Here is a 22,274-nt window from a genome sequence, read left to right as displayed (position 1 = left end):
GTGATGGCTCGCAGTCGACCCCCGTTCGGTTTCGTTCAATGCACCTGGCTTCTTAGCTCGGAGCCCTTTTCCCGTCAGTTCAGTCCCAGTCTGGCCGATGGTTGGGAAGGTACCTACATTCCGCGGAGCTTCTCGTGCCAATTGGTAAGCGTTTCGACAAACTTTTCATTTTCTACGTTTTGTTTCCTTAAGCCGGTGTTTTACTGTTGTTCCCTTTCGCGCGAAAGCGTCTTTGAAAAGCCTTTCAATTACTACAGTCATTACAATCGCTATTTCGCCGCCTTTTTATCTTCTCGATCTAGTTGATCGCTTTCGCTTGACTCGCGAATTTTTAAGATATAATTTTCCCATTTTTACAAATTGGAAATAATGATGGATTTATTTTTTCTACGCGCGTGGTTTGCCGAGGTCAAATTTGGGTTTGAACCCGCGTTTTATCGAACCGTTTGCGATGGGCGTTCTCTAGATTTTGGGCGTATGCTAACGCACCACACCTTTTAAAAAATCTTTTTACAAACCCATTTTTGAAAGAAAAAAATATGTAACGAAATAAACTCGAACAATACAGATTGAGTTGATGGATTTAGACTGTACTAGCGTCGTTTTAGATACTCGAGACTTAATAGAAAAGTATTTACTTTGTACAGTAACGCTCGTAAACACCTTAGTCATTTACTGGTGTTCAAAATAAGATTTCGGTAACTCGATATGATAAATATGGTAGATATTAATTTTAATTTTAATTATTATTATAATATTTTATAATAAAAATAAAATAAAAAATTGGCGCACATTTTATCGTTAATTTTATAAATATAGCCGGTGTCCAAGTGTTTTATTACTTTCCACAAATACAGTCGAAATTAAATATTTCAGAGATATTTCGTATAATGCAATCTAAAATAAGAATTATAAATTAAAAAAGGTATTTGAAAATTATTTTAGTTAATTTAATCGTTTAGTTATTAAAAGGCAGATACAACAAGACATTGAAATAAAAATACACCTAATTACTAATCTATTAAACCGATTAATTATAAAGATTATTATCATTTCAATGTGATTTGTCTGTCTTTTAATAATCAAACAATTATATTAATTCAAATCCACGCAATGAAACATTTCAGTGTCTTTTAATAAATTAACTGTTTTATAACGCAAAATATTAAATATAGACTCAAAATATTCGCTTAAAAAGTATCTAAAGATGAAACCAACCCCACTATATTATAGATACTAAAAATACGATCTGTAAATTTGCTGTCTCAAAAGCGTGTATGACGTTATATGAAAAATGCGTGGTTTTCCCAACGGAGCGTCATAAAATTTCATATCTTTTCGAGTTCTAAGACGACCCTTTTTGATAAGCTATTGAGACTCCGAGAGACTAAATAAAAAAGAAGAAGCAGGGTGGTTTTGGAAATCAAAATGATAGATCGTGAAGAAAGAGTTAGTGCTTTCTTTTCCACCTCCCCCCAATTTGATTTCGTCTGTAGCCGCGGCTTCTATGGCGACATTGATAAAATGCGAAAAAGATTTATAATGCAGCCGAAATCGCTATTAATCAAATACAGCCGTTTTAGTTTCGTATTTAGCGCTTCTAGGTTGGATTCTTAGCCTTCGCGATACCCGAGAATTACAATATATGGTATCTCGGATTAGGACCAAAATTTAGATACACGTTTTTAGCAATATAAAGTGATAAGTTTAGATAAGTAAAATTAATGTTGGTGCGTAAATTAAGTTAAATATAATTTATGGGGGAAATTATCTTAACATATTTTGGCATTGAAACTCCAAAATTTAAATTAATATTCTTACCTACAAAAATATGCTTATTTTATATATTTAAAATTGCTTTTGGTGTTGCTTAAATATAATTCTATAATTTCTATTATAGTTTTAAAAATTTAAAGTCCTAAATATTTCTGGGGGAAATTATTCTACCTTTAAAGTCAACAAATGTTTGCGTTAAAACTTCAAAATTAAAATTAATTTCCTTAGGTACACAAATTTACTTATTTTAGTTAATTATAATTAATGCTATTATAGTTAGTAAACTTTAAAGAGGTAGAAATATTAGTGCGAAATTATTCTAACTATAAAAATGTCATATTTTATCATTGAAACTTAAATAAATATTCCTAGTTACAAAAATAGGCTTATTTTATATAATTAAAATTAATGTAGGTATTACGTAAATTAAGTTAAATATAAGGCTATTATTGATAGAAAAATGTATTCAGATTTAAAAATCTGAGTGTGAAATTTTAGTATTGATTTCTAAAACATTTTAATTAATATTTTTACCTACAAAAAATGGGCTTATATAAGAAAATTAAATTTAATGTGGGTATTGTGTAAATTAAGTGGAATTTAATGATTTATAATTTTTTTTTAAAATATCACTGCAAAATTGAAATTAATATTATTGTCAACAAAAGTGACAAATTACCACTTGATAACTATCTTAATGTATCACATTTAAATTTTCGTAAATTTCGCATCCTCTTCGTCTCTAAATTTCAGTCACTGGGGAATTGTAATTTTTCCTTTTAAAAAGGATACCCGTACTGAGGATGGTCGCTAGCAGACGCTGCGACTCGTTTTGTCAGTGTCAGTAGGCGTTTGGCATTGAGCCCGCGCAGAGGTTTGTATGAACAGTTATTTTTCGTTTCCCACTTCGGAGGAAACTGCCCAAAAATATATAATAATCTCCTAATGTTAGTTTATATTGTATATTTATGATTATCGTTGTGGTGTTTATTTTTTAAGACTTTTGTTAAGCTGTTTTTGTTGGCTATTGAAAGTAAACCGACTAAATTATTCGATCTTCCGTTAGGGTTTTATACCAAAAGTAAATAATATATCTCCATCACAATATTACTGCAAATGTTATTCGCTTAAAATACGTACCCTAGCAGACTCCCGTCAATTTAAAAAAAAATATTTGGAAGCAACAATGGTCATGTAGTGTATTTTTAATAGTATTGCAGAGGGAAATATAATGAAATATTCTAATACTATTACCGAGGGAAAATATTAATTATAAATAATTAAATATACTAACTATTACAGAGGGAAATTTATTATAAATTATTAAATATACTAATGCTATTACAGAGGGAAATATTAATTATAAATTATTAAACAAACTAATACTATTACAATTTTAATTAGAATAATATTACCAAAGGAATGTTTTTAATTTTAAATCATAAAATATTCTAATACTACTACAGCGGGTAAAATGTTTGTTATAAATAATTAAATATACAAATACCCTTACAGATGGTAAATTTTTAATTATAAATCATAAAATTTTCTAATACTATTACAGAGGAAAAAAAATTATTTATGAATCATAAAATATTATAATACTATTACAGAGGGTAAATTTTTTAGTTATAAATAATTAAATATACTAATGCTAATAAAGAGGAAAAAATATTAATTATAAATCATAAAATATAGTAATGCTTTAACAGAGGGAAATTTTTAATTTATATATAATTTAATATACTAATGCTACTACAGAGAAAATTTTTATTTTAAATAATTAAATATAATGTAATATCTAAATTTCACATTCAGAGGTAAATTTTAGACCGTAGTTTGATGGATAATTAGCTCCCTTTGAAAAGTGCCTTAAGCCGGCAAAGGTTCCATTCAGGGCCGGCTTTAGTATAAGGCGCATTAGGTAATTCAACAACATTTTTAACAAAAAAAAATTAATACCCAGGGTCCAAAAACGCGTAAATTTATAAAGTTCTAGTTTCATTTTAATCGCTTCTATCTTAAAATAAATATTATCAACTTTTGTTCCTAGGCACTTTCAATTTTGACAAAACGTTGAAGGTTTAAGATTTTCCGCTGGATCCAATTTAATAGGCTTAGGCGAAATTTGATTATTATTGTATGTTGAATCTGACGGCTTGCCTTTTAAAGAAAATTGATCAGTAACCTTTCACGAGAAGTCTTTTTAAGGCGTTACAAGAGCGCACTCTTATTCTGACATATTGTTTGGGACGCGAACCCTAGAAATCCCCCCAAATTAGGTTCTTATAAACCCGGGGGTCCTTCGGGTCCATCCCTGAGCGCCGCGACACCGATTTTCTTTATTCGCCATCTCATAAATGTCAAAAATTTGAGTCAAAACGTCAGCAACGCCTTTTCCGAAAAACGGGGAAAAACATCAATAGCTCCGCTGTACCCAGAAAGGATCACCTCTGCCCTCACGCCCATCCAAAGTTTTGGCCCAAAAGCGTAAAACGTGTATCGCAGGTCCCGCTCATATCCCAAAATTTATAGTTTGTCTCCCACACGTACGCAAATTTTTTTCGTCTTTCATAGAATCGCAACACCAAAATGAAAGAATATAATATTTGAAATAAAACAAGGTTGGTAAGCCACGATATACTTTTTAAATTAAATTTTGCTCAATATGTTTGAATAATCTTAATTTGATTAGTTTTGAGTAATTTTCGTTTGATTTAAATATATTTTCACTTGTCTTAAATATATCTACATTAGTCTGGAATGATCTTCATTAGTCTGGAATGATCTTCGTTAGTCTGGAATAATCTTCATTAGTCTGGAATAATCTTCATTAGTCTGGAATGATCTTCATTAGTCTGGAATGATCTTCATTAGTCTGGAATGATCTTCATTAGTCTGGAATGATCTTCATTAGTCTGGAATGATCTTCATTAGTCTGGAATAATCTTCATTAGTCTGGAATAATCTTCATTAGTCTGGAATGATCTTCATTAGTCTGGAATGATCTTCTTTAGTCTGGAATAATCCTCGTTAGTCTGGAATAATCCTCGTTAGTCTGGAATAATCCTCGTTAGTCTGGAATAATCCTCGTTAGTCTGGAATAATCCTCGTTAGTCTGGAATAATCCTCGTTAGTCTGGAATAATCCTCGTTAGTCTGGAATAATCTTCATTAGTCTGGAATAATCCTCGTTAGTCTGGAATAGTCCTCGTTAGTCTGGAATAATCCTCGTTAGTCTGGAATAATCCTCGTTAGTCTGGAATAATCCTCGTTAGTCTGGAATAATCCTCGTTAGTCTGGAATAATCCTCGTTAGTCTGGAATAATCCTCGTTAGTCTGGAATAATCCTCGTTAGTCTGGAATAATCTTCGTTAGTCTGGAATAATCCTCGTTAGTCTGGAATAATCCTCGTTAGTCTGGAATAGTCCTCGTTAGTCTGGAATAATCCTCGTTAGTCTGGAATAATCCTCGTTAGTCTGGAATAATCCTCGTTAGTCTGGAATAATCCTCGTTAGTCTGGAATAATCCTCGTTAGTCTGGAATAATCCTCGTTAGTCTGGAATAATCCTCGTTAGTCTGGAATAATCTTCATTAGTCTGGAATAATCCTCGTTAGTCTGGAATAATCTTCATTAGTCTGGAATAATCTTCTTTAGTCTGGAATAATCCTCGTTAGTCTGGAATAATCCTCGTTAGTCTGGAATAATCCTCGTTAGTCTGGAATAATCCTCGTTAGTCTGGAATAATCCTCGTTAGTCTGGAATAATCCTCGTTAGTCTGGAATAATCCTCGTTAGTCTGGAATAATCTTCGTTAGTCTGAAAAATACTACGGTAAATTAAGATACATAATTTTTAAAGGGCGAGAAGTTAAATCTGCTACCAGCCGTTTACTAAAGTATTATCAAACTATAACTTCTTAAGTTTAGATTTGTTAGTAAAAATTGTTATTCGTGGTGGTTACAATAGATTCGTAAGCTTCTTATTCCGATACGCTATCTGCACTTATATCTATCTGCCATATGAATTTCAAAAAAATATTTATTATATTTTCTTCCGAAACTTACAAGTTAGTGGGGGTATCCGATATAAAGGTATATCATAAATTGTCAGGGGTGGATTGCTTTTTTTCCCTACCTGTAAGAATACAAACAAAAATAAAATGTCATATAAAGTAGGGCTTAAATGGGCGGTACATAAGGAGATTCGATTTTACGAGCCATTGAAATTCTTATCTTTAACAGTCAAAGTTATAAAGTAGCAATTTTACGAGGGTTGACCCTTCACCTAAATAAAAAGGCGTATTTTTTTGGTAAATTATACCCGTCCATGTAAATTAAAATCCATTGGAATATTTGTGGGAATAAACCAATAAACAAATTGCTTCTGAGGAACGACAATTTAGAAGTTATTTTTATTTATACACACGAAGGAACTTAATACTTTAATGATTTATTTGTAAAACTATTTCTAGTATTGTTTTAAGCGATTTTTTAATGTAAATATTATAAACAAAAGTTCATTCAGCATTAAAATAAATAATGTTTATCTATTCTATGGAATCAAAGTATAAAAAATACGTTTTAATAATAGAAATATAAAATTACTTAAATTAAACAAACAAAATCTAACCCTGAAAATGATAAAAATAGCAGTATCATTCAGCGAGTTACGTGAAATCGAAAATAATTGTAGTGAAGCCATGATATTCAATGTAATTAGAAGTCGTAATGAATTGGGACGGGAAAGTCTTTAACCGTACGTCTTAACTGTACGTACATTATTGATTCGGCAGACTTAAGCGCCTTGTCCCGGTAAAACTTACATTAAGCCCGAATTAATCCGCTCTGGGATTTAGTCGGGATTAATCCTCTTCGGCCGGAATCGATCTCGAAATGGCCATTGTCCGCGGAATGGTCATCTCGCTGACCGCTACCTTAATCCCCAAATGAGACCCGATAGTGATTACGTAGGATATTTTTTCCGAATCAAAATGGATGCGCCGCGCACCGGCGCGGGTAACGCTCCAACGGGGACCGAAAGAAAAAGAGATTGAACGGTGCCACTGGAGATTTTTCTAATTTCTTTGGCTTCATAATTCGAACCGCTGTCGCCGGCAAATTGAAGAGAAAGAAAACGGTGTGATAATCTCTGCTACGTGTCATTCGGCGCTTGTAACTTCGGGGAGTTTCTTCATGCTATCTCTTTTCAATGGACGGAAACGGTTCCTTTGTATTTACAAAAGTCGAGTTCGTACCTGTTACCGCGCTATGCTTTTAATTATCTTAAGTGTGGTTTTATTTGCAAATTGTTTACAGATATTAAAGTTAGTATCGACGGTGTTGTTACTCGGAAAACATTTTTATTATTGATTACTGATTTACAAAACACGTTTCCAGTGATTCCTCAATTTTGTGTGATTTGTCACAATTTGTTTGTGAGTTTGTGTGATTTCTCATAACTTTTCTGGGATTTTGTGTGATTTGTCACAATTTGTTTGTGAGTTTGTGTGATTTCTCATAAATTTTCTGGGATTTTGTGTGATTTGTCACAATTTGTTTGTGAGTTTGTGTGATTTATAACTTTTCTGGGATTTTATGTGATTTGTCACAATTTGTTTGTGAGTTTGTGTGATTTCTCATAAATTTTCTGGGATTTTGTGTGATTTGTCACAATTTGTTTGTGAGTTTGTGTGATTTCTCATTACTTTTCTGGGATTTTGTGTGATTTGTCACAATTTGTTTGTGAGTTTGTGTGATTTCTCATAACTTTTCTGGGATTTTGTGTGATTTGTCACAATTTGTTTGTGAGTTTGTGTGATTTCTCATAACTTTTCTGGGATTTTGTGTGATTTGTCACAATTTGTTTGTGAGTTTGTGTGATTTATAACTTTTCTGGGATTTTATGTGATTTGTCACAATTTGTTTGTGAGTTTGTGTGATTTCTCATAACTTTTCTGGGATTTTGTGTGATTTGTCACAATTTGTTTGTGAGTTTGTGTGATTTCTCATAACTTTTCTGGGATTTTGTGTGATTTGTCACAATTTGTTTGTGAGTTTGTGTGATTTCTCATAACTTTTCTGGGATTTTGTGTGATTTGTCACAATTTGTTTGTGAGTTTGTGTGATTTCTCATAAATTTTCTGGGATTTTGTGTGATTTGTCACAATTTGTTTGTGAGTTTGTGTGATTTCTCATAACTTTTCTGGGATTTTGTGTGATTTGTCACAATTTGTTTGTGAGTTTGTGTGATTTATAACTTTTCTGGGATTTTATGTGATTTGTCACAATTTGTTTGTGAGTTTGTGTGATTTCTCATAACTTTTCTGGGATTTTGTGTGATTTGTCACAATTTGTTTGTGAGTTTGTGTGATTTATAACTTTTCTGGGATTTTATGTGATTTGTCACAATTTGTTTGTGAGTTTGTGTGATTTATCATAACTTTTCTGGGATTTTGTGTGATTTGTCACAATTTGTTTGTGAGTTTGTGTGATTTCTCATAAATTTTCTGGGATTTTGTGTGATTTTTCATAAATTTTCTGTGATTTTGTGCGATTTGTCACAATATTTCGCTAATTTGGTTTTATTTCTCTCAATTATCAGTGATTTTGAATGATTTCTAACAATGTTTTGGTGATTTTGAATGATTTCTCACAATGTTTTGGTGATTTTGAATGATTTGTACGTCTGATTCAGTAATCGTCTGCTATACACGAGTTACGACAGAATTATGATGGAATCCCAATATGAATAAAATAACTAGCTTTCTTTATATCAAGTTTAAAATCAATCTAAACTTTCACTGTAAAATGGATAGGAATTAAAACTCTTTTTTTAAAACTTCTTTTTATATTGTGACAACTTCGTTAAAATAATCTTAAAGGGAGTTAGCGGATTATCTATCGATTTACTTTCTACTCCATTTAACGCCCGAGTTGGCTGATTTAAATCAAGTGTTTTTAAATCATTGATTTAAATCGCACAATGTGTTTCATTGGAGAAAAAAAAATGGCAAAAAATAGGTTCTTAAAAAATTTAAATACATATAAATTTTGAGCAAACTAAATTATTAAATAATAATTCAATTTAATTCAGATTTCATTTAATTCCAGATTAGCTAACTGATAAAAGTAAAATAACCGTTAATTATACAGGAAAAGAGTCTTTAATTGTATAAAAATTACTAAATTCAATAAAATAAAAAATAAATTAAAATAAAATAACCGATTTAAATAAAAAAATCGATTGATTTGAAGTGCCAACCTTGTTTAACTCAAACAAATTAATTAATCGAAATGTGAATCCAACGATTAATTTTATGTACTTTCATGCTAGAGAAAATTATAAAACAGAATATTAAAAATTTATATTTCCAGTTTTGACATTGACATTTTTTTCCAGCGCCCCTATTTTGTTATTAATATTATAATCAAAGTTATATTCAAAATATTTAAATACAACGAGTGTTATCAAGAATTTCATGGAATAAGAGTGCGAACGTCTCCGCGTGAATAACACCTTGTTTAATAATACCCACATTTCAATTCTTCACTCGAGTATATAGTATAAACTATAACGTTAAATATTTTTTGTGGCAATCTAATAAGACCTTGAATTGTTTGGCCCAAAACGCAATTTAAATATTATTAAATCATTAAACCCGCGAAAAACTATTTCTATTCACGAATAGTATAACGGACTCAGGGACGTCTGTGAATGAGTTTCAGTATTATTAGTACAATTCTTAACTTCTTAAGCCTACCCGTAAGTAGCCCCACGCGTTTTGCGGCAAGTTCTTAAACTCTTTAATAATGAAAAGATTGACGTCAAAGGATATTTAAAAAATAAATTTGAGAAAACCCAGGATAATAATTTTCTCAAAACCGATAAACGTAGGAGTTTAAATATTAAAAATATAACGGGTAAATTTATTCCTAAAAATATGTATAACCTCAGGTGTGGCTGTGGAAATTTGGAAATTTACATACAAAAGGGTGTACTTTTTTATAATTTGAGTATCGAATCTTATCGATAATATTTTCCTTTTATTTTGTAAGTCATAACAAAGACTATTTAATTTATTTTTGTGACCTTAAAAAATATATATTTGAAAGTTTCGTCGTGGGGTTTGCCACTTTAGATAGGTTCGTAATTTTGGTGGCGCCCTGTTCCTGAGCGTGTGTCTGTCTCCTTAAAAGAGATAACACGAACTTTACAATCTTCCTGGAGAAATTTCGGAAGAAGAGCGTTTAACGTTGTTTTTTACGACCCTAGTGTAGTTCCTAAAACTTCCGACTCACGATTTATCCACGGCTACAGAACCTAAGTTAGAAATTTGGAGAAAAAAATTAAACCGTACCTTATCTTTTAATTTAATATTTTGTTTGAACAGTATATAATTTACGAGAGAATCAGTCATTTAGGTCATAGACAGAAAATTAAATCAAAATGAGGGTCATGGCCAAATCTCCCTTTCCAAAAAGCCTGAACAAATTTTATTTCAAAATTATACCCAAAAATGGGCAGATACCAATTCGACTCAGATTTAATCAAAATTATTTGATCCAAACAGAATTGCATTCAAATGGAAGCTTAACATGTATCCGTAATTCTATGGTAGTACGCTCACCGGTCGTGCAGGAGGGCTCGGGTTCAGATCCCGCCCGATACTAACGCAAATTGAAAAAAATGTATACTACACCCAATGACTTAGTGATGCCCTATTTTAAAAAGCTTTTCCCTAATTCCAAGAAACTAAGAACGCAGTGATTACACTTTGCCCCGAAAATGCGTACGCGTTCGCAGCCCAGACAGACAGACCCACAGACAGACAGACACGGTGATTGTAAAAACTACGTCTACAATCCCATACATTATCTCTCTGACTTTTCTTTCTTAACTTGCTTATTAACTTTATTAATGGCTTACAATTAACGCAAGTTTATTTTATCCCCTTGGATTACGTCACAGAAATAGTAGCCAATACGAATATTTGATCCCATTACTATGTATGAAAGTCCACTTTATTCAGATTTGATCAAAATTATTTGATCGAAACAGAATTGCATTCCGGCTGGATCCAAATTTGGAATTTGTATCTACTTATTTTCGTTATGTATTAAACCAATACTTATTATAAATTTTAATTGAATAGTGAACTACAACATGAAAATTATTTTAAATCGTTTTAACTATATTGTATTAACTATTACTATTAGTGAAAAAGTGGAGTAGGAAGTGGGTATTTATGGTATGTCACATTTCGACCACCAGGTTTAACAGAAGCTAGTCACTGTTAGTGGTAAGTGGCGCTAGTTGCGTTAAAAGGCCGCTGAATGGTTTTCATTTAAGGGTGGGGCTACATAAACACGTTTCTTGATGAGAGAATGTCTGAGTCACAGAGCAGACGGGTAGGAGATACCTGAAATTTGCTCCGAATTTTTCAAACGATTTTGTGATCCTTTAAACCTTTAGCGGACAATTATCGAACATCCAAATTAAGCGCATGTATAGCAGTGTTGCCATATGTACGATAATGATCGTACACATTGATATTTTAGAGGCGAGTTTTGCCGTACGACAACGAAATACTGTGTAGTGCGATATTTTCAAGATATTTTGGTTTTATCGATAATATTTAAAAATCAGCTCGGCTAATACCCTTGGCACCACTTTAGGCCCAAGTCACCTAGCGACTTTTGATGCGTTCAATTCAGGTGGCCGGTTTCAACGCGTAGGAGGGTGGTGGAAAGCCCTTCATGCCACGCGAGCCAACAGCTCCCTACACTCACTATTACCGTAAACCTCAACAAGTTTTTATGGAAGGGGAAACCGAAGGTCGCGATTGAAAACCCCTTTTAACCAGTGGGGGAGGGAACTTTCGAACTTATTTAGAGTGTTCACCCTCTTGCTGCCAGGCGAAAGTTCTAACCACCCCACTTAACCTCGTCAGACTGTACTTTATATATACATATCTTTTAATGCCTTTTTTCATTAGGCCCAACTTAATTAAACCATTATTAAAAATCTTAATACCTGATAAATATAATAAACCAAGTTTATTACCAATATGCTGTCAAAAATAGTCGAGGAACAGGTCACTTCCTTGATTAACGACGCACCCCTACAAAGATTAAATCCAATTTAACCGTGATTATTTTGCTTAAATTCTATTTAATCACGATTATGTTGATTACATCACTTTAAATCATGTTTAGAATGTTTAAATCTGATTTAATCATGTTAAAATGATTAAATCATGATTAAAAAGATTAGATCATGATTGAAATGATAAAATCTGATTAAAATGATTAAATCCTGAATAAAAAGATTAGATCATGATTAGAATAATTAAATCACGTTTAAATTGTGATTAGATTGATTAAATCGTGATTAGATTTTATAATCTCGATTAAAATTTTTAATCTTGATCACCCTGATTTAATAATGATTATCCTGATTAAATCATTTTACTATGATTAAGACGCACCCAAAATGGAAGTGACCTGCCCCTCGAAAATAGTATCTAGAACCAATTTTCAAGAGTACGATAATTGCATGTTCTGGCCTTGGAAAGTATAATTTGATTTTTGGGATCTGGTAAACAGCTATTCCAAGCAAATATACCATTACATTTTTACGTTGAACACGCACTTGGATCTAACCGTATCCCTTTGTTACGATTTCACTTTTGAATACAAGTGTATATATTAAGTAAATTTTGCATGGCGAATGAAAAATATCCAAATTTTTTGCTGCCTTTTATTGGATATTGTAAATCTTTTTTTGCCGGAATTGTACGCAGATATTTGGTATTATAACTTACAAAGTTTAATATTTAGACTGGGACTTTTGTACTAGAAAGGGGAAGGGCACGTATTTTGCATGTGGCTGTTGATAGAAGCGGCGGAGGAAACCGGCCGAGAGAAAGTAGGCATTGTGAGGAAGTTCATGTTTTAAACATATATCATAATACAATGCACACAGCGAGGGATGCTATCCTAGGCTAGATTGCATTGTGACGAGCAAAGGCCTAGCTCGCTATAAATGCTCGAGCAAACGCCCCACTACTTTTTCCCGCCTTTCGCCGAGATGAGATAGATATATAGTTCAGGGGTCAATTGCCCCTGTCCCGTTTCGGTCTCGACGTAATATTACTACGCCGGCGCGCTTTATGCCCAAACGAGATTTTCCTCCCCGCCTTTCGAACGTCTGGGAAATAAGCTGGCCAAGGGTTAAATATACGAGCGGCGTACCTGAAAATTTTACGACGCGTAAATTGTTTTTAGGCAACGCCATTTTTCATTTAGCCCGTGCGATAAAAAATATCTACATAACATTTATTTGGTTATTTAAAATTGTTAATGACTTATTTATGGTTATGTTAAATACATTTCACATTGAAATTAAATATCGTGACATATAATAATAATAACAGGGTTCATACAAACATGGAAATCAGTGAAAACCTGGAAATATCAGTGTAATTTATTTAAAGCAAAAAAGTCTGGGAAATATCAGGGAAAATGAAAATTTTCCTGAAAAATCAGGGAAATCAGGGAAAATAATTTTGAGAACTCCTAATTATGTGCAATTGGTTTTAGTATTACAGAAATTATTACTTAGTATTGAATTCATACGTTCAATCTTGACTATATTATATTAGAAAGTGTAACAGTAATGCTTTTAACATTTTAGAGACCCCTATTGTTTTAAAAAGTACACCTGGAAAATATTCAAAACTACTCTGGAAAACCTGGAAATATCAGGGAAAATGGTTTTTGAAATATTGTATGAACCCTGAATAAGCTAGGCTACTACGCGAGACACCACTTTAGGCTCAAATCATCTAGTGACTTTTAATACCTTTAATTCGGGTGACCGGGTTACAATGCGAAGGCAAGCCCTTCATGCCACGCGAGCCAACAGCTCCCTACGCTCACTACTACCGTTAACCTCCACAAGTTTTTATGGAAAAGAGGAAACCGAAGAACTCGAGGGATAACCAGTTGGAGCTCAACGCATTAGGTTAATACCACCAGAAAACACATAGAAATAACGAGGAGGAAAGCGCAATAATAGCTTTTTCCATTTGATTGCTCGTGATTCGTTCCCAGTTCGCCTCCATCGTCATTGATCTCACACCGATCGTGAGGTTAATTGAATCTCGAGTGCACTTGAGTGCTCTAGAGCAGCAAATGAATTATATCAATGTGTTTTTTTTTCTAAACCTCCTTATTATCTTTATTAATGGTTTACTAAAACCTGCAGTTTATTTTATCCCCTTGGATGACGTAAGGTTCCAATGAAGTCACAGAAATAGTGGCCAATAGCGAATTCTTTTACAGATACAACAATAAATTATCAGTTTACCCAGAATGTAATCGTTTCGACTAAGATGGCACCACAGGTACAAAATAGTTTTTTTGTTGCGCGCTAGAACCGCAGCCAGAGTGGTGCGTTGTGTGGAAATGACTTGAATTTGAATGGTTGAATTTAGAGAGCTTGTTCTCGCCAGGCCTGCGAGCTGAATTTCCTATACGAAAGGCAAAATATACGTATAAAATTTAATGCTTTTTCGCTTTGAAAGCGTGCTCCCTCACCTATTAGCAATTTGTGAAGACGGTCGTGATCACCTTGTACTTTTAAAGTTAAATTTCATTTTTTTTTCTCTTTCAAAAGTTTATGACCATAATGTTTTTGTGAATTGATTTACAAGGACTTTGGGAAAAGTTTAGTTTATATTAAAAATTGCCATAGATAACGAACTTTTTGCGTTAATTTTTGGGATATTTTTATATATTATTATTATTATTATATTTTTGTTTAAATCTACGGTGATATTTAATACTTTTTAAATTAAAAACTAATAATTAAAAATAATTTCGCCGTAAAAACTATTCTATTTCCAAACAACTAATAATCAGCTAGGCTAATACCCAAGGCACCAACTTAGGCCTAAGTCGTCAAGCGACTTTTGAAGCCATTAATTCAGGTGGCCGGGTTACAATGCGTAGGAGGGTGGTGGCAAGCCCTGCATGCCACGCGTTCGAGGAAACAGCTCCCTACACTAACTATTACCGTTAACCTCAACAAGTTTTTACGGAAGGGGAAACCGAAGAACTCGGGGGAAAACCCCTTAAACCAGTGGGGAGAGAACTTGCAAACTCAACGTAGAAGGAGTAGTTCCGAGTTTTCACCCAGTGCCACAAGCTGGGATCGAACCCGGCTCCTCTTGCTGCGAGGCGAAAGTGCTAACCACTCCGCCACCCCACTTTATTTTTCTAGTTTTTTTAGCTAAATCCTTTTATTTAACCAAAAAAATGACGTGAATTTAATTACTAGCCTTAAGTCTCCACAGGTTTTCTCGAAAGAGGCTTAAAGGATTAAAATCTCCAGGTAGAAGTATTTTTGGCAGAAATGATGCTTTACGAAAAGCTTTCTTTAATCTTGAAGTTTTTTGCTTTTTCTATAAAAATAATTAACTGAGCATGCTTTTGAAAATAAGTGATATCCAAAATGTTTGCTTATTGTATATAAAACTGCTATACAATTTCATATGACTTTAGTAAGTTGAGAATCAGTAAAATAATAATTTCTCTATAACGCTAGTATTATTCATTTGAAATCTATTTACTAAGTATGACATATAAATAAGAACCTCACCCTATACGTAGTGAAATGCTTATGCTTAAAGGGGAACGGCCAAGCTTTTCCAAATATCGCCTTATTTGCATATCAAAAGATCAACAAGACGTTCAATATACTTACACGTACCTTTTTTTGTCTTGAAAAAATAGCTTTTGGCCCAAAAAGTTGAAATGCAAAATAACGCCATTTGAATTTTCGCCGCCATCTTAAGGTGTATCGCCAGCGCCAGCAGCACTTTAGTGAGCGATTTGCGAATTATCCTAACTTTTAAAATCGCGCAATTTAGGCTTAGGTCTCGTATAACAAATTTTTCAGCAGCGCCCGCTTTTATGTTGTTTACCTGTCTCACCGGTTTCTCACCAGGTGTCGCAGCGTACGCGCGCTTTTCAATTTCCCGAAATTTCTTTATTTTATTAAAAATTAACCACTTAGTATTTTTTATGTGGTTTTCGCCATAAATTTTAGTTTTTAACGGGCTATAGGGCTATCTAACTGGTTAAAGCTTGACAGTTCCCCTTTAAGAAGAAGACGGTGGTGTGGTTGTTGGGTCACTTTTTGTTTGACGAACCGCCTTTTCGCAATCTCGCTGAAAAATTAACTTTGGTTTATAAATAGAGCCATTGGTCGCCATACACGGCTATGGCTTGACCGTTCCCCTTTAAGTGATCGTTGAAATCTTCCTTTCACATAATTAAATCAGACTTGTCGCTTTCGAAAAAAAATTGCCAAATAATTCTTGACGGTGATAGCCTGCGAAAAATCTCTTAAATAGAAAAATCTGCGAACACGTGGTACGATTTGTTTTGAATGTAACTAGCTTCTGTTAAAACTGGTGGAAAAAAATGCGAAATACGTTGATCCAGCATAAACATGTAAGTTTAATTAATAGCCTTATTACTGTATAATTTATACGTTTCTTTTAGAAAACCTTTCGTTTGCAATGGCGTATGTCTTAGTCGCGTTAATCCATTAAGCGAAATCACCCCATTGTTGACTTAAATAGCGTTTAAATAAGCATTGGAATACACGCCCCCTTTGGAGAAAAAATCAAATTAGCGTTATGACAGGTTAAGAAGCCGCCCCTAATTTTCTCTGGCAACACCATATATCATACAGGACCCTTCTCTACCCGCGGCGGTTGTTCCCGAACCAGTACCCATTAAGTACTCTCCATTAGCCAGTTTAAGAAAAACTTGTATTTATCTATGAACAGGAATACTTCAATTTAACTTTTTTTCCCATCGCCAGCAAACTTGAAAAAACGTAGGATGTATTTAAAGAACAGTATTAGTTCGGTCGTGTTTCGAGTAGTGGACGGTTGATGCTTCGCGAGCCCGTGTATTGAGAATGGAAAGTCGTTTTCAAGTTTAGTACCGTCTAAACCATCGTCGTCGTTGGTTTTGAGTCATCTTTTCGGAGCGTTATCGTTGACTACTTTCTCTTTGACGGGTCATTTGGTTCAAGGTGAGTCTGAATTCATTGGACTGTGAAAAAGTGGGAAAATGATATTCTCCAGAAATCCGTCTGTTTTTAACGTTTTTAAGTTGTCATTATGTCTAGGGCTTTTGGCGTGGTTCTTCGCTATAGGCGAAAACAAGGTAGACTTCACCCCCGTACCCGCGTTTTCCCGTATTGGTAGCGGCGATTGACAAACCGGTATCTGTTAGATCTCTCTATACAGTAAACAATATTTACTGGATAGTTTTTTCCTCTTTTCACGAGATGGGTTAATTAAGGGGATAAATTAAATCGCGTACTGTTACGGTCGGATTTTAAGTTGTCGAATCGAAATGATGTTTTGGTGTTTGAAATCGAAGGTCTTTGACACTAAATAGAAAGCGCCAATTTGGGAGTTAGATTAGCGTTAAATTCGGCTCTTTTTGTAGTTTTTTTTTATTGAAAATCTAAATCTCCAGTTATTGGAAAATAATTAAGGTGCATAATTGAGTTTTCCGCGAAAGTTAACCAAGCGGACGTGAACATGTGTTAATTGAGCTTTTAATTAGTTGATTTTTTTAATTGGTATAATATTCTTTTGTGAATTGTTTTTAGGCACTTTCATAAATTTTGAATGATGGAAAATTTACTAAGTACATATTTTTTACAGAAAGTTTTCCAAATACCTTATAAAATGTCGCTGGCTAACATTGTAAGTGCAAAAAATATTGTATTTTTTTTGAAAATTCTAAAATATGGAGTAAATTTTATACAGGTTAGTTATGTGTATCCTAGAATCAGAATATCTTAGACCATATAACAACGACCCTATAACACCGACCATATAATACCGACAATATAAAACGGACCAGATAATACCGACCATATAATACCGACTCTAAAATACCGACCATATAATACCGACCCTATAATACCAACCCTAAACTTCCGACCATATAATTCCGATTATATAATACCGACTAGGTTCGATCTAGCTACCCAGATTACAACGGTTAAAAATAGTCCTGAGTGGGTATTAAATTAAAAACCTACATCGCATTAATATTCATTAGAAAGTTTCCTTTGATTGTCTCTTCTAAGAAAAATAACTTTAAACTCTCCTCTTATCTCTCCCTTTTCATGTTTTCCGAATTTTAATTCCCCGCGATACCACAAGAGGGAGTTTTATCTACGGCCGAAACCCAGAACTCTTTATAAACGCACGCGTTTACAGAAAACGTCTGAAGTTTAACGACAGGAAACTGTGGTCGCATTCGTAACATATTTCCATTTCGGTTTTCGAATCATTGCGTTGCCAGCGGGAGCTCATTTTTGTCTAGTGTTTTACCTCCAACGGTTTTCTACTCGCAACTAAATCGTCAAGTTTTATGTTAATAGTCTAAAAATATCAAAACTGTGCAAGTTTTCATTTTAGTTTTAGCTAATGGATTATTTCAAAATAAAGAGTTCCACTGGAAATTATATATCTATACACTTGGAATGTCTAAAGAAGACTATGGTGCCCTTATGATTATCGTGGAAACGGGCGTGGTTTGCGGCCGAGATTTTGGTTCGCGCCAGAGAAAGATTTTAAAAATACGCGTAGTTTAAATTCCGCCCATTTGTCCAAACGCATTCAATGGATTACTAGGCATTCCGAGTGTATATATATATAATTTCCTATTGACAGTTTTAGTATAGAATAAACACATAGAGGTAGGTGTAACCATAAATTTGTTCAAGATGGTGTCCATGTCTCGATAGGTAGTGTTCCGAAGTGGACAATTCCAGGTGGCAAATAGTTCGAAAAATATTGGAAATTTCCGGCATGGATAATGTAGAAATTAGTAGAAAATGTATTTTTATTCGAAAGAAATAGATAGTGAAAGATTTAAGTCATTATATTTCAACTAATTATTTTCCCAGTATTTTTGGTTATATTCTAATTATAATAATTCAATTCAAACTTTTTTTTCTGTATAAAAACTTGTCAGTTAAACACTTTTAAAATTAATAATAATAATAATAATAATAATAATAATCAGCTGGCTAATACCCAAGGCACCACCATTGAAGTAAAATTTTACTATTCTAAAATTAATAATTTTTAATTAAATTAGTTAAAATTGAATTAAAAGGTCTTAACTTTTCTACGAGCAAAATTATTTATTGTCTACTATTGGCTACTTTTTGTCATATTTTTCCGATATTCAACATGTTTTCCATCAACCTGGACTTGAGTGACCTTCGGTTTTTGGTAGCAGTGGACGTGAAGTAGGAAAGCTGATGACGTCACGTGAAAGCTACAGACATTTAGTATGATGTTTGTATATACGTAACGTCCCTGAATGTGTCCAGACTAATAGATGTTTACTCCAAACAAATGGTACGACGTAATGATAACATCGAATCAAATGTTTGGAAGAAAATAAACCAAGTCTAAATGTAGTTCCACCCTAATTTTTAAATAATTTTTTAATACAATAGATCCATTACGTAAAACACTGACAAGGAGACGACCCGAGGTGTAACGCACCGATTTGGTTCAAACTCGGGGGTTTGGTAGACCTTCATGTAACTTGAAACACCCTAAAAGGGAAATGTCTCCATAGGCAACCGTTTTGCCATGGCAACCTAAAATGTTTTTTACAACACAAAATGGAAATTTTTCCATAGAAAATAACATGGGAATCTGACTAATATTAAGGGTACGCTCTGTAAAAAAATGTTATTTTTTGAAAATGCTAAAAATAGAAAATATAAATAAGAAAATAATGAAAAAGTTCGAAGTTGATTAAAATCTTTACAGGGGTACCCTTACATTTAGTCAGATTCCCATGTTATATTCAATAGGAAAATTTCCATTTTGTATTGTCAAAAACATATTTGGTTACTTTGGCAAAACGGTTGCCTATGGAGACATTTCCCTTCAGGGTGTTTCAAGTTACATGAAGCCCGGGTTTGAACCAAATCGGTGCGTTACACCTCGGGTCGTCTCCTTGTGAGTACGAAAGTCTCGTAAATCTTAAAAACCCTTTTTGTGAAAATAATCTAGTAATGGAAATACACTAAAAAAAGAGGTTAACTATGTAAAAATGTATTACTGAGTCAGTCTAACTTTGAAAACTGTTATTTAAAATTTTCTTTCAAAAATCACGTATCTAGACTTGCTTGTCTTTCGCAGTCAAGTAGGTAAAACTTAACCCACGTTAAATCTCATTTAATTGGAAATGCAGAACGTTTCTATCATTGATTTTTTAATAGGAAAAGACATTAGAATTGATATAAATTCGATTAATCAAAAGTGTACCACTGATCTGGTTTTTTAGTCTCTAATTCGAGAACTTCCATTTAGCGGGGCGTTGGGCTGATTGTATGAGTCAACCTTTCGACACGTTGGGGACAAAAATAATCAGTTTTTCCAGATCTCTTATAAAGGCCCTCAAGATTAACACGTTTGATAAAAAGGTTGGGCTCATTTTATATTTTAGTTTTATCGTTCCGCGTTTTTGTAGACTGAAATACTAAAAAAAAATATATAGGCATATATATAAAACGTTGTGTTATAAATTATATTTGTGGAACTTTCGTTTGCAAAAACCAAAACATTTGGTTTTCATTTACAATTGAAATTAAACTTAAAGCATTATATTCTATAGTAGCTATTTTTAATAAAATATTAAAATATTTTTGTAAAGCTACGTAATTAAATAATATATAAGGTGTAATATATCACGCGTATTATATACGTGGGGTGGTGGTGTGGTTGGCACTTTCGCCTCGCGGTAAGAGGAGCCGGGTTCGATTCCAGTTTGTGGGTGAAAACTCAGAACCGATCCTTCTGCGTAGAGTTTGCAAGTTCTCTCCTCTCTGGTCTAAGGGGTTTTCCCCAAGCTCTTCGGCTTACCCTTTCCATAAAAACTTGTTGTGGTTAACGGTAATAGTAAGTGAAGGACTTGCCACCACACTCCTACGCCATCTACTCCGGCCACTCGAATGAAAGGCAATAGATGACTTGGGCTAGCTTATTATTATTAACATAATATGTTATGTTTTTAATTCTATATTTTTAATTTTTTTTATTATTTTAGAATATTATGCTTTAAAATAAAATAAAAAGTAAAAAATTTTTAGTTTTTAGTTTTGAATTTTCGTAGTTAATAAAATGCATTTGAACAATTTTAGTTAATTTTTATTTCAAACTTAAAGAAAATCGGTCAATCTCTAAGTTATATTGCGTAAAATTTAAAAGAAAACTTTTTAAAACTAATTTAATTCAAAATTATTTCGAATATTTTACTACAGTTAATCGGATAAAAATAACCAACTAGAATTATCCAACACTAAAACCTAAATCAAACCTTATAGGTAAACGTAAGAAACATCTTGTTTTCAACCAGTAACAACTCTCACTCGCGTCCGTGCACCACAGAAAGAAATACGCGGATACAACCTTTCGAAATCGAGCATGCGTAAAACCACTCTCTTGAACAGATGTTATCAGAGATGAGAGGACCAAAATCGGATATAATACGAAATCGTCAGTGCATGCCAGGAAAGCCAATATTGAGGGAAAGATTACTATGTACTCAAGATGGTACTTAGGTTACCGAGAAAGTACGAGTTGACCTGGTTAAGGAACCAAGAAGTTCTGAAAATCGCTATTTAAATTTGAACCGAAATTGAAACATTTTGTCTACTAAATTTTTAATTTACTAATTAATATGCTATGTATGATTAATGAAATTAATTAAATAATTAAATTCATCAATCATCGGTCATGGACTTTTTAAGTTAAATCAATTTTTCTTCACACAATACTTAATCCATAAACTATTTTGATTAATTAAATGAAATAAGTAATTAAATTTAACATGAACTAGAAATCAGTCTACAATGGTCAGGGCCGTATTTCCGCCAGGGCCCACCTAGGCCTAGGCCTAGGGGCCCATCCTTGGAAGGGGCCCTCTAGTGAATTCGTAATTACCGTAAACGAAAGCATGAATCCATAATAGCAATCGTAATTTAAATTAACCAATTTTCTACCTGGCAGTTAACGGTCGTAGCCTTAAATCGCAATATTGCAAAACTATCGCATATTTAGTCCGCGTTTGTTAAGAGCTTTTATTTAGTAATATGCTGAATTAGGGAAATTCAGGCACAGCCTAGTTCCAGGGATCAGAGTAACTGCAGCTCGTGAAAGAAAGGTAGCCCGGTATTCGTCGCTAATTTAAACGGAAGCCTCTCTTTATTTCTTGATTTAGAGGGTATTTAAAAACTATTAGTTTTTGCGCCGTACGGTTCGTTAATCCAAGGAGGATAGGAAGGGAGGCGAAGTAGGTGGGATTAACGCCCCAGTATCCTTGTAAGAAGCTTAGCGCGCGCTCGGCGGGAAAATTTCGGAAAAATGGC

The 22,274-nt window shown here is 33.4% G+C and overlaps 1 protein-coding gene across 5 annotated transcripts in view; it reads left to right on the top strand.

Moving 5' to 3' along the window:
• The window catches only part of LOC149928504 (calpain-11-like), a 74,621-nt gene that overhangs the window by 22,879 nt on the left and 29,468 nt on the right, over positions 1–22,274 (top strand). For 2 of the 5 annotated variants that reach the window (XM_090159595.1, XM_090159592.1), the window contains exon 1: positions 94–144. The exons of 1 other annotated variant lie outside the window; for it this stretch is intronic. Coding sequence is in view for 1 of the 4 variants with exons in the window: in XM_090159596.1 (XP_090015722.1) it covers positions 14,173–14,184 (12 nt within the window). In the remaining 3 variants the exon portion in view is untranslated. Of the gene's footprint in view, positions 1–44; positions 145–14,166; positions 14,185–22,274 lie in introns of those variants that run through there. 2 more of the 5 variants (XM_090159593.1, XM_090159596.1) reach the window with 2 other exon arrangements.

This window comes from Leiobunum rupestre, chromosome 9, assembly GCF_980474605.1.
Source record: "Leiobunum rupestre chromosome 9, qqLeiRupe1.1.hap1, whole genome shotgun sequence".
NCBI lineage: Eukaryota > Metazoa > Arthropoda > Arachnida > Opiliones > Sclerosomatidae > Leiobunum > Leiobunum rupestre.
Note: the sequence above shows the minus strand (reverse complement) of the source record. Positions and strands in the feature narration are given on the sequence as shown.